This window comes from Chaetodon trifascialis, chromosome 4 (genome assembly GCF_039877785.1).
Source record: "Chaetodon trifascialis isolate fChaTrf1 chromosome 4, fChaTrf1.hap1, whole genome shotgun sequence".
NCBI classification, from domain to species: domain Eukaryota; kingdom Metazoa; phylum Chordata; class Actinopteri; order Chaetodontiformes; family Chaetodontidae; genus Chaetodon; species Chaetodon trifascialis.
The window spans coordinates 4,920,086-4,932,850 of NC_092059.1; the positions used below are offsets into that span (position 1 = coordinate 4,920,086).

At 46.3% G+C, this 12,765-nt stretch overlaps 1 protein-coding gene across 1 annotated transcript; it reads right to left on the minus strand.

Annotated features, from left to right (window-relative positions):
• Positions 1-309: 309 nt before the first annotated feature.
• On the minus strand, positions 310-10,023 carry ndnf (neuron-derived neurotrophic factor). The gene is made up of 4 exons (XM_070960023.1): positions 9,695-10,023; positions 4,126-4,320; positions 3,576-3,700; positions 310-2,440 (listed from the first exon to the last, which is right to left on the minus strand). Exons 2-4 carry the CDS (start codon positions 4,317-4,319, stop codon positions 1,044-1,046), a joined length of 1,716 nt encoding a protein of 571 aa, XP_070816124.1. The 5' UTR covers position 4,320; positions 9,695-10,023; the 3' UTR covers positions 310-1,043.
• Between the last annotated feature and the right edge of the window lie 2,742 nt (positions 10,024-12,765).

Consider the following 12,765-nt stretch of genomic DNA (forward strand, 5'->3'; position numbering starts at 1 on the left):
GATGTCACTGAGACACTGGTTTGATTGCAAATGATGGCGCTGAGAGGTAAAACGTTTCCAGCGGAGTTTCGACACCACTTGTATCATCTTAGACAAAAAGTTATCTCCAGGGAATAATTTGCCCTCTGTTGATCGTTTCGTGTCACAAATCATTTTTTAGGATCACTTCAAATTGCAAGTATCAGGTTCTGCTTATGCAACCCTAATGTGAGCATCTGAGTCTATAAACACAATGCACAGTGTGCTCTTTCATCTCCGAGCCATGACTGAGATGTTAACTGCTTGGCAAAAGAACATGACACCCAGGGTGACAGAGGGATTACTTGTTCTATATTTAGTGTTTATGTACATGAATATTGGCAGGACAACTCTGTACATGTGACACACACACACAGCGATACAGTGATAATAACACAGATCTCCAGCACAGAACACATTTACAAGATGGGCTCTAGAGCAAACACTGGCTGAGATACATCAGGGAATGTCTGAACTACGACAGCTTCCTCGTAAAACTGGAATTTCCTCGTAACAGTTATTATTGTCATCAATAAAAACAATCAAAAAGAGAGACGAAAAGTATAAAATAATTTAAATTCCTCCTAAAACATGTAGTGAATATGCAGTGAGAAATCTATACAACGTGGGTAGCTACTGTATCTCCTCCGGTCAACGTGATTGGAAACTGAAGAAACACACAAATATGACAGACAAAAGCAAATGTCATGCAGCAACAAAGAAACATATGAGATGAAAGATGATCTTCTTTGAAGTTCTGCCTCCCCAGTGGCAACATGATGACAAGACGACAAGCCAGGTAACAAAGCACCTCACGCTATGGGCCACCCACAGGTGCCACAATGAAATGTAAACATAAATATACAGGTTGATATCTCTCTCTACAAACAGTTCAGTCACTGCCACAGGCCCATCCGCTGTGTGAGTAGTCAGTCTGTATACACTCCTTAGTAGAATATCACTTAGAGTTAAATAAACTTATTTAATATATATATTTATAATAGATTTATTCTTTGCAGAGTCATTTAGCAGTATTTCCTTGTTTTCACCAGTTTGCTCTGGTATTTCACTGAGTGACCACTGTGTCCCACCACGTAAACGTCCAGCAGGTAGGTCTTGCCAGGCTCCAGACCTGTGATGGTCTCTGTAGTCACAGCTTTCTGCAGGTTCGGGCTGTGGAAGTACTTGCACAGGACCTTTTCTGACTTCCTGCGGGTCTCTGGCCCGGCACACTGGTTTTGTTCCCGGCGTCGCTGCTCCTCGCCGTAATTGTCAGCCACCTCCTTGCGGTATATGCAGTATTTGTTGCGGTCCTGCGTGCCCAGCCAGGCCACAGTGACGGAGGAGCAGGTGCGCAGCTTGTCGAAGGCCTTGATGCGCGTGTCCTCCGGAAGCGAAGGGAAGGGCTGCTTGCTGCTGGGTCGTGTGGTGGCTAGCACCTTCAAAGTGGAGGCCCCTTTCCTGCTGCCCCGCAAGCGGATGAGGTACTTGGCTTTTGGCTTTCCCCGCAGCTGGAACTGCCGTACCCCCTCAACATTCTGGGACAGCAGCAACTTGCCATCGCGCCTCACCTGCACCTGCACGGCGTCCAGACACGTGTGGACAAACAGAGTGACCCTCTGATGGGAGGACACGGGGGCAAAGCGCAGAAACTTGCTGCCCTTTCTCTTGATGAAAACGTCCGATACTTTGCCGTCCTTGAGCTCCACTGTCTTCTGACGAGCCTCCTCTTTAGTGCGAGCGAATGTTCCCACGTATGCAGTGCTGGTGTTGGTCGCTGAATTCACAGCAAACACGTCAAAGTAGTACTGTGTGTCCGGCTTCAGGTCTGACACAGTGAAAATGTTTTTATTGCCAATGCACACCTTCTGAATGTCTGACGCTTTGGGCTTGGCCGTGTACGCCCGTGAGATCTTGTTGCTTGTGAGGCCTCGATCCTTTCCGAAACCAATGTCAGAGGGAACAAAGCCAAAGTGGGCAAAGTCAAACGGGCTGAAGTCTCTGCCAGGCTTGGGCGCCAGCATGAAGGCATCATCGACGCTCATCTTAGCTTCAGCTGCACACATGCTCTTGAAATTGTGCTCTTTGTTGATCACGACACAGTACTGGACAGGCTGGCCCATCAAAGAGCCCGTTGGTGTTGGTTTCCAGGCCAGAGTGACAGTGGTCCGGCCCAGCGCGGTCACGTCCACACGAGGGTCGTAGGGCAGCTCCGGGTAGGGCTGGTCAGACTCTGGAGTCGTGGTGGCGTACACCTTGAAGTTGCTGTCTTTCTCTGTGGACAGCAGCTCCAGCTGATAGAGGCCAGAGGGCGTGCTGGTGGCCACGTAGGACTCCACGTCATTACCCTTGTAGGTAAAGAGCTCCGTCCCCTCGTCCACGGTCACCTGCTGTTTCTGCTGGTCCAGAGGTTCAGGCTCTCCTGCAAAACCAAAACAAACAGGCACGACATGAGCTCTTTGATTGACACAGCATCCAAATTTATATTATAAATTCTGACAGAGATCTGTTGTCATGACCTTTACGGTATTTTCTTTCCATTTCACTTTTGGCTTTGAGGAAAAAATAATTTCCACCCGTACTAAAAATGTTTAACGTGTTGATGCTGTGAGGTTATGATGAAGCCCTGCGAGCCTCACAGACGATTAGCCCCTCACATGGCAGCCATGTTTTCACTCCAAACATCCCCAAAGATCACAGGCCGGCATTCACTTGGCCTTTCCGGGGAAGCTGTGCTACAAAGAGGCGCCTTGTAGCTTCTACGTGAGAGAGACAGGCCTAGCATAATATTATGTTTGTCAACCAGAGAGTGTGCTCAGTGGTGTACTAAAAATTAATGCTCAAAGATCTACTCCCACTAGACACATTTAGCAGAAAGAGCTGCAACGAGAGGAAGAAGTTCACTGGTGCAACTACTACTCCAGCATATCTCTACCAATGGCACTGCATGTGCTGGGTCCAAATCTGTCATTACTCCTCGACTTGCAGACGAATTCTTTTCTCTTGAGGCAAAGTGCACGTCGTCAGCAGCATAACAATCCAATAAATCATTTTGTAATATCTGACCTGACAAGAGCACAGACACACACGCAGGTGCTCGTGTATTTATATTCAAATATATGCTCACATCACACATTTAAGCTCTAAACCACCGCTTTGGTCATCTGGCAGGGTCTCCTGTGCTGAAAGGACGCCGTCCAGATGGAGAAAGTTTTCATGTGAGGCAGAAAGGAAGAAAAAGAGGAAGGAAGACAGACAGAGTGCAGCGGGGTTTACCTTAAGAAGACCAAGACAGCTTAAGTAAAGGGATGCAATGGCTTTGATTCAGTAGGGTGACTACAGCAGAGTGGAGCCCTTCTCTGAAATTATAGACGTCAGCCTGGGCCGAGTCAGACATCATAAGTGGTCAGACTAGACACTACGACTGTGACTTAATTAAAACCCACCAAAACACAAAGCCTAACATCACTGCGTAGGTTAACTGTGTGTGGAGGATAGTGATATTTCCACATAACGTGTCATTAACCTCTTCCACTGCTGCCTGATGTCAATTATACCTGATCCCTCTCCACTGGCCTCTTCTGGCAGCTCCTGCAGCGTTAGTTTCCACTCCAGAGGAGCATCACAAGGTGTGACAGTCACAGACAAGGGTGTGTTGTCTTCCTCCACCACAAAGTAGTACCTGTGAAAATAATAGGTTGAAGGGACTGATATTCACATTGCTTCATCACATTTTGACGTTAGCCAAAATACTGTGTGGGATAATGCATGAGTAGCCTGAGACTGTGGCACACTGTGATATTATTGTAATACTGACCTTGGTTTCTCTCGCTCTGAGCTAACAGACACTCAATTACACAAACACGACTTTCTCATTTATTATTTAGTTTTTGCATCGCCATAATAGATCATGTTACAGAGCAACATCTGATGTTTCCTATCTATTTACAGTAAGTGACCATCTGCAAGTTTAATGTGTTCTTTGCTGGTTGTTATGGCTCAGTCAGCGGCGGAAGGTGGAACTGGCTCCTTTTTGCGCTCATAACAACGTGCAAACAGTTTGAATCACTAGCATTATGTAATTCATTCAGTCACTGTTTGTCTTACCTTCTGGGTGTGTCCCTGAACAGATAGCCACTGATCTCGGCTCCATCCGGGATGACAGAGGAGTCGTGGAACAGCGACTTGTCCCTGATCTGCATCTGGAAGAGTCCTTCGTCTCTCGTGGGCAGCTTCTGGGCCAAAGCTCCCAGCCCCAAAAGCACCAGCAGAACCACACTCCAACCTTTACACTGCCTCATTCTGAAAGACAAAGACAGATCACCTCCGTTTCATTTGCAGTACAAACAGTTTTATCATCAAGTTTGCTTTTTTCTTGACAAGATTGATGCCTCTCTCATGTCTGTACAGTAAATATGATGCTGCAGTCTGCAGCATAGCATGAAGCCTAGAAACGGTAGGAAACAGCTAGCCTGGCTCAAGAAATTGATCCAGCAGATAACCCTCACTAAAACCACAAATTCACAACAATTACTGCTTGTGTGAATTTAAAAAATGAGGTATAATGTGTAAATAAGTGAGTTTTAGAGGTGCTGCTAGGCAGGTTTTTCAGCTTTGGACCGAGCCAGGCTAGCTGTTTTCCCCTGCTTCCAGTCTTTAAGCTAAGCTAAGCTAATCGACACTTGTCTTCATATTTAATGTACAGATATGAGAGTGGTAGCAAAATAAAAAATTGATTTTTATTTAGAATCAAATATAACTGCAATAAAAGACAAGACAGGCAGACAGATTTTTTTCTGACCTTTGATCAGAGCCAGGCTAGCTGCTACAAACTGTTTCCAGTCTTTATGCTATGTTAGCATCAGCAAATATTTAGCGTGCAGACATGAGAGTGATATCAATCTTCTCATTTAACTACTCCTTTAATGCACATCATCAATCAATATAGATGGCTCATATTAGCTGCGATGTGTCCAAAATGTCTATTTTTGCAATGGAAGTTCTGAATGGCTTTTTTCCTATCTTTCCTTTCATTCTGGCACTAGCTTGAAACACAAACCCTTCTTAATGAGTTCCATTTGGCAACAGTGAGCTTTGGCAACAGACATTTTAGTGTTTTTAGCAGACGTTTGCTTTCATTTTTTTCCACTGTATATTTTATTTTGTGTTAAAATGTGTTTTCTTGCCTTCTTTTCCTTTTAACCTTAATTAACATTTAACGCTGAGACTGTGTGACAGCTCAGACTCCATCTTCGAGTGAGTCGGTGAGTGAGAGACGAAAAGGGGGAGAGAGGAAGGGGGGGGGGATTAGGCCTCGGTTTTAACACAAACGTGTGAAGGAAAAGACACTGAAACTCCAGGGAACCACAGCGTTTCATAAAACGCTTAATATAAAAATCCCCAAATCCATGTCATTTAAGTTTTATTGATGCTAATATAAAAATGTTTAGTGTGGCTCGGGACGAGGTGCAGCTGACGGAGAGCCTCTCACGTATCCCCCGTCTATTGATTTTGCCCCATTGATTGCAGCTGATGGGAACGCCAAATCCCTGGTGATTTAATCAGTGTAATGATGGCAGATTAGCCAGATACTTTACCGCCATTTACTGCAAGCGAGATGGTGTCCTTTTAACGACCCCTCTCTTTCTCTGCCCACCCTCTCTTGTCTGTCTCTTTTCCTTGATCACACTTTTTTTTCATCGACACTCTCTTTCACATTTGTATACAAACAGTCCAGCCTTTTCACTCGACTCCATGTCCCTCTTAACATCTCCTCGCTCTTTGCTAAGCAGATAAGTAAAACCAGAGGACTCGGGCCTGGACGAACGCGGCTTCATTTGTGCACTGCCCTCCGTTAAAAACTCGAGCAGGGGAGAAGCCCTTGACAGCTCCTGTCAGAGTCTCCGTCTCAGCCGTTGTCTGAGCCCGGCCTCCCGCCGCACCGCCAAACTTCAGAGAGCAAAGGGAAAGCCGCCTAAGTGGTACTTTGAGGTTTGACTCACACAGAGAGTGGAGATCCTTATCGCCTCAGCTTGTCTCATTCCACTTCAGAAGCGTGTCAGTTGGAACAAAGACATGTCTATTAATACTCAAGACAGCTCTGAGGTGGTATGTGCAGAGCCGTTCAGAGCTGTCTTTCATTCCAACATCCCCAAACAGCACCCAGACGCGGCGAGGGCCCCGGCCGGCCCTGTCCACCACACTGATGTCATTACACATAATGTCTGCTATCACTCATACAGTAAGGGTTTTATCACCACCGTCATTAGCACATTTGATGTGTGCCTTCAGAGTGCTCCTCACATGTGACACCACTGATTTAAACCCCATGACTGAACCCATACTTCTCCCACATGCACTGAACCACTCAGTCTGTATTGACAGTATGTGTTGCAGAGGGATGACATCTGAATATCAGAGCAGTTGTGCTGGGTCACTGCGGTTGCACGGACCAGCGCAGAGTCAACATGGTCACACGGGCTGCTCTGGATCTACTCTTACATGCGGGCCTGCACCATTCTCATGCCACAGAGTTCCCTCACCAAAATAACACTTCAAAAAAAAAAAGCTGCATCTGGAACAAATAAAGTCTAATGTTTAATTAGAACGGGGAAGAATGTATGATCGCAATTTGAGGAACGGATAATTTCAAGGCAAGGTCACCCGCAATCGTGTCAACTTTGCTTTGCTGTTGCTTTTTATCAGCTTATTTATACATTTATTGCTTTTTGTTTCACTTTTAGTGGATTTTGCGAAGCTTTTTGGGTGGAAAATGTCATGTAAAGTCTAATTGGCAGGCTGTGGAATCTGTGTAATGGGATTTAAGGACCAATAGAGCTTACAGTGGTTTCATCAATAGAGGAAATAGTGATGATCTTCTTTCCCATGGCTGTCTTTGACACATCTACGGTATCAAGAAAATGACCCCGCTCCCTCTCTCCATTCCTGTGTGATCAGAGGAATGGGACCCTCTCATTTGCATTACTGCTATAACAGCTTTGACCCTGCTCTAATTTGGGGTCATTACAAGCAAATCATGTGCAAAGCCAAAACAAAATGTTCACACCATGTTTCACATTGCCCAGATGGACACAATATTTGCAGTGACATCAATCATCTGCAGAATTAAAATCATTCACAATCCACTGATGATGAAAGGGGGAAAAAATGCAACAATTCAGCCACCTGCATGCAAGTGTGTGAGTGTACTTTCCAGCAGAAACACACTGATTATAAGTGCAGTATTTCCATGTATGGAGCACAGGACACGTATCCCAGCCCTGTCCTCCGTGTGTGTGTGTTCACATGTAGCCTGTTCGTGCATGTGTGCACCAAACTGCCCCTGACCTCCCCTTTCTCTCCTCACTTTGTTTAACCGGTCTCCCTCTCTCTCCTTCCCTCCAGCTCCTTGTCAAGACGGATAAGCCTCCTGCCTGCTGCCACATGGAGCTCATTAACAGAACGGGAGGGAATAAAAGACAGTTTAATTTCAACACAAATAAAGAGACATTTCGGATTCCACCCAACAAGACGCCTGGCAGGGCTCGCAGGACGCGAAGCCTCTGTGTGTTTTCTTTAAGGAAGTCTGAAGGCAGATTTATGGTGGGTCCTCAGTAGCGAGCTCCATCGCTGCTGTCGCTTCAGGGCCAATGAGGGGGCTTGGAGTGAGTGGAGTATATGGGGGCTAGCAGCCAAGGATGGAACCACACAGGACCTGGACCTGCGGTACAGGCAGGCCAAACCAAAGCAGGTCTGGTGCTCTTGGCCAGCTAAACAGCTCATTAATGAATTGGTAGAGACTGTGGCGAGGGCTCTGATCCAACAATGGAGATTTTTATCTGATGTATGTGTGTCCGTGTGTGTCCAAACCATCACATTCCTCCGCTCCACTCTGTGTATAAGTCTAAACCATCACTCAGGACCTGTCTCCTCGCCATCCACAACATCACTCACAGTTTGACTTTCTGAGCGATCCACATCATCAGAACCACGAAAGCTGGCACAATAGCGTGATGGAGAGGAGAGCCCAGTTTCCTTCGCGTCTCACCCTCCCCGTGTGCCTCTTTAGAGTCCATCTCTGCAGCTTGCATTTCTCGCTGCATCCTGGAATGTCTCTGTGAGGAGGGTCAGGTCGCAGGGCCGCTTTCTGCCTCAAAAAAACACCCCTATTCAGATAGCATTGAGGGTGATGAGGGGGGAGTGGTGGAGGCTCTGACTGATGTGCTGGCATTGTGACTGCAAGGGTGATTAAAGATTACAAGAGAAAATGCCCCATGGGAAAGTCATCCACCCACTGCCCATCATCCGGGGCACACACGCACCAGGCCGGGCTGCGTCGTGGGAAATGAGTCCATCATGCTCCGTTATGTTGTGCTCGGGGAAGGAGCAGAGAAGGGGAGGCACAGAGAGTCCGTTCAGCTGCTAGTGAGCCGCTCTGCCTCCGCTTGTGTCCAACTGAGGGAGCATAATGAGGGGCTTTGCAAAATGGATGTGCCCGGGGGACTGGGAGCGGGGTGTGGATATGATGAATAATTTAACAAGGAAATAAAAACTTGCGTCCTTAATCTTCCGCCAGTGACTCTGGATATGTGATCCAAAGGCAGCGCGGAGGAGACTGTGTGCGCCGCAGCCTTGTCACTTCTCTGGACGCGAGCGGCTATAGCAACACAGGCGGAATTCTTTCAGCCGGAGAGTTTTCATATGCAAATCACGGTTTAGTTACGGTATGCGACGCAGACCTTCCCATTTTAAGACTTTTTTTTTGTTCATGATTCATTCTCCTGAGAAAGTAGAGGGGAGGCAGTGTGGCTTCACCCTGCTACTAAATACAGTTATTCAAATCCCCACTCCGGGTATGTCTCTCATTAAACACGGGCTGAGAGGGGAAGCTCGGCTCCTCTCACATGGACCGGATGAGGAAAAACAACTCCCAACATGAGCTAAACTGTCACTAATCTGCCTTGAATCATTTTCATTTAGACAGCGGGGAGTTAAGTGTATTATAGAGATGAAAAATTATCCCCGATAAGCGCTCCTCGGGCTCTTACAGGTGCGTAAAAGCACCCAAAGGTGACCCGATGAGGCAAACACACACCCGAATTGCGCTCTGATTGAAAAACTGTGCAGTGTTTTTGCGCTTTGCAGCCAAACGCATGGACAGAGAGCACAGCACGCACGGCGCGCAGGCCGTTAAAGGCTGCGCGTATTGATAAATCGCCTTATTGGGTGCTGTGTCACCCCTGGGAGCATGGGAACCTTTCGAAGGCACAAAAGCAAGAGGATTTTCTAAAGTTCTCCACTTTGACGGTCCCCATCGGCTGCCACACATTCGCAGCCCAAACCAAAAATAAGATGAGATTAAAAGAACATGCGAGTTCGGGCTTGATTGAAATGTGTTTGAAACTTTTAACTTCCCGGAGTTGTAAACCGCAAAACCTCTTCCCCTCTCTTTCTCTCTCTGGCAGACGTTTCAAAGGCACCACTTTACTCCGGGAGTCCGGCTCTGAATTTATATGGAGCTTTCATGCGCATTTTAAGAAAATAAAAGCCTCAGAAAAGTTACAGAAAGGAAGCAAGTTTTTTTAATCTAATAATTTCCTAGAAGCTCTGGATGAGACGCACCGCTACACGCCAGAGAGGAAGAAACATGCGAAAAATAGACATGAGGCAGTCTTACCTTCCAGAATATGAAGCGGCGAAGTTATCTGCCAAAGCCGCTCAGATGATCACCAGGGTTTTTTAAAAAAGTGCCTCACAACTAAAGCGATCTAAAAGAAAAATCAAAAGTTGTCCTCTGCAGTGTCCAGTAGTCCCCTCAGTTTTCACCTCCGCTGTTGGTGCCTATCAATCGCATTAGGCGACCGCTCTGGTGCGTGTTTGCAGTTTTCTTGCGGATTTAACTGGTCTCTGGTGGGCAGGAGTGTGTGTGAGTGTGTGTGAGTGGGTATCCTGAGTGCTGGCAGTGCGTCCCTCCCCTGCCGCGCTGCTGCTATTGAAACCTCCACTGGATTGGAGGCAAAAACTGGTGCGAACTTCTTCCCTGCGCTCGCTGTAGGAAGACTCCAAGACGCAGAACCAGCCCACTCCTTCAGCGCACCACAAGGAGAGAGAGAAAAAAAACACAAACAGGGACCAGACAGATTTACTTTAGTTTGACTGGCCCTCAGATTAACCAGTGACTGCAGAGGATCAGATCTGGCACACACGCACATCACCTGAATTCTTTCAAAGTAAATGATTTTAAACTTGAACTCAGGCACGACTGAGAGCTGCTGATAAAACAGACAGTGAGGTGTCACCAGAGCATAAATCTGCACACAGCGGGGTTCCCCCTCTCGCTTTTTATTTCCGAGCTGTTTACCCTGATGCTCCCTGGAAATTATTACTTAGGGCAGTAGTGCCTCGCAGAAGTCACGCAACCCTCGGGGCTGTAGTGTGTAGGCAAGTTTTATCATGGGCCCTGATACCTGGGTGTGCGCGGCGCGATCATAATACACCTCCTCTGCAGAGCAGCTTTGATGATGGGCAGAAATTTTCTCTAAGTGGATTGTTTCAGCAGCGCAAAGTTGCTGATCAACTGTGGAAATTCCCAGTGAGACATTAGTGCCTGTTCCTGGGCTGGAGCCCAGGGAAGCAAATATTTATCCTAGATAAGACCCATTGACTGTCTCTGCACTGAATTGCCCCAAATTTACGGCTTGATGGGGGTCCGTGTCTGATGAGCAGGCAGTCTAGATTTAGAGGATGCTGCTGTTTCCTCCCCAGGAGGGCCGTCTTTCATGTGACGGAGCTGCAGAGCTTCACGCATGAACGGCTGCAGGTTGTTCAGCTTCCTGCAGGAGCTGCATAGATGACATAATCTGCTCTTTATTTTCTTACATGGTGCATTCACACTGATGGAAAGTCGGGGTTTCAAATGAGAAATCACACATTTGCAAGACGATTCATGACGTTTGTAGAAACGTAATAAAACATATAAGAAGCAGAAATTCGTGTTTTTCAGGACAAAACGATTGTCAAACGTCTGTTTATAAATGTTCAAGCCTGAGACTGGCCGTTCATTAGCAGGAACAGCAGATCTGTTGGAAAGGAGACTGCTGGTGGACAAAGTGTTGGTACAACAGCGTCATCTAGCGTCTGCTGTTAGAAGGCCGCACAGCAGAGAGCAGCAGCGTGCAGTGAAAACAAAGGAGTGTTTTTTCACTTCTGCATAAAGACATTGACTCATAGAAGTGATCACTTCAGCCTCAAATGACCGCAGGGAGCGGAGCAGAGGGGCTTCAGTGAGTTTGGAGACTGACAAGCATTTTCTTATCAGCACCAGGTACACAGCCTGAAGGTTTACAGTGTTTCCTGTAGCATGGAGGCAGGGAGTACTGATGTGTTTTAACCTACACACAGGTGCATGTGTGTGTGCGCGTGTGTTGGGGTTGTTGATGCCTGGGTTCATCATTAGTGCCGCTGTGACTTTCACATCCTTGGGATTAAAATAGATGCCAAATTGAATCTGCTATTAGCCACACCACCAAGCTGTGAAAATGAATCCACTCCGGGGACAAGTATACTCACAATAACCCAGACACACACACCCACACACACTGACACACACACACACACACACACATGCACTGACCCAGCTACATGCCAGAATCTTGAAAATGTATCCACACCAGGGACAGTTTAGTGCAGATGGAGGGAGGAGGCGAATAAGGAGGTGGAAAACGCTCCTGTGATGCTAATCCCTCTGCACTATTTCAGCGTGACTGCAGAGACAAAATAAAATCTCATTTGAACAGATTTACGGACGCAAAATCCACATTTCTGAACTTTATTCTTCTCGGGACAGTGGACTGAGCCACACATGCTCTTTTCCAGCGACGCCCTGTTTCACACTTCCACAGTTACATACTGTAAATTCACATCTGCTGGTGTCTGCTGTGAGCAGAGCCGCTGCAGCAGTTCAGCGCTTTGCTCAGCGGCACTGTGATAGTTTTCATATGCTGCATGAGGAAATATTTTCATTTTTGGAGAATTTGAAGCACTGTAATTACATTCAAACCTTTAGCACACAACTGCACAAGTTTTCACTGGAACTACTTTCTGCTGAAGATATAGTCCCCTTCATGACATGTTGATTATCCACAGGACGCTGATTCTGGAGAGAGAAGCTGTTGTGTTTTTAAATGTCGTTTTGGTAATACTGTAAAAACTCATGCTCTAAACCTAGCAACTAAATGGAGCAACGTGATGCTGCTGCATGGTCTGCTGCGTGAGTTAACATTCATTAGCTGATGATCTATTAAGCATTAACTAATCACAGTCATCAAAGTTTTCATGACTTCATTTGTTAAAGGTTGACAACAGGAGTTCATCCTGCATTAATCCATGCATTAAATCACCATGCATTAGCTCAGCTTTACCGTGCTATATGTTTTATTATAAAATGCAAACATAATTTTTAATGCTGTACATTCTTTTCATCTCCGTTTAATATGAGCTGCTGCAGAGTGCTTAATTCCACGTAAGAGAGAACATTTTTCTCTTTCTCAGCTCGAGCGGTAAGTAAGAAAAATGTTTTTAGTAATGTGGGTGACGCAACCCTTTATCCTGGTGAGCTTATGAGGATTTAACCCAGTGAACTACGGCAATGATTAATGGTTTATTATCAGCGTGAACACGCAGGCTGAGGCTCTGTCTTGTTTGCCTTTTGGATATCAAGTCACCGTTTCACTGACCTTGTTTTCCAAA

Bases quoted from the DNA above. Each gene is read 5' to 3' on its own strand.
- ndnf (XM_070960023.1), bottom strand. From the start codon at position 4,319: ATGAGGCAGTGTAAAGGTTGGAGTGTGGTTCTGCTGGTGCTTTTGGGG. The intron at 3,701-4,125 runs GTAAGACAAACA...TTATTTTCACAG, and splicing joins TTCAGGGACACACCCAGAAG to GTACTACTTTGTGGTGGAGG. The intron at 2,441-3,575 runs GTATAATTGACA...TTGGTTTTGCAG, and splicing joins GGCCAGTGGAGAGGGATCAG to GAGAGCCTGAACCTCTGGAC.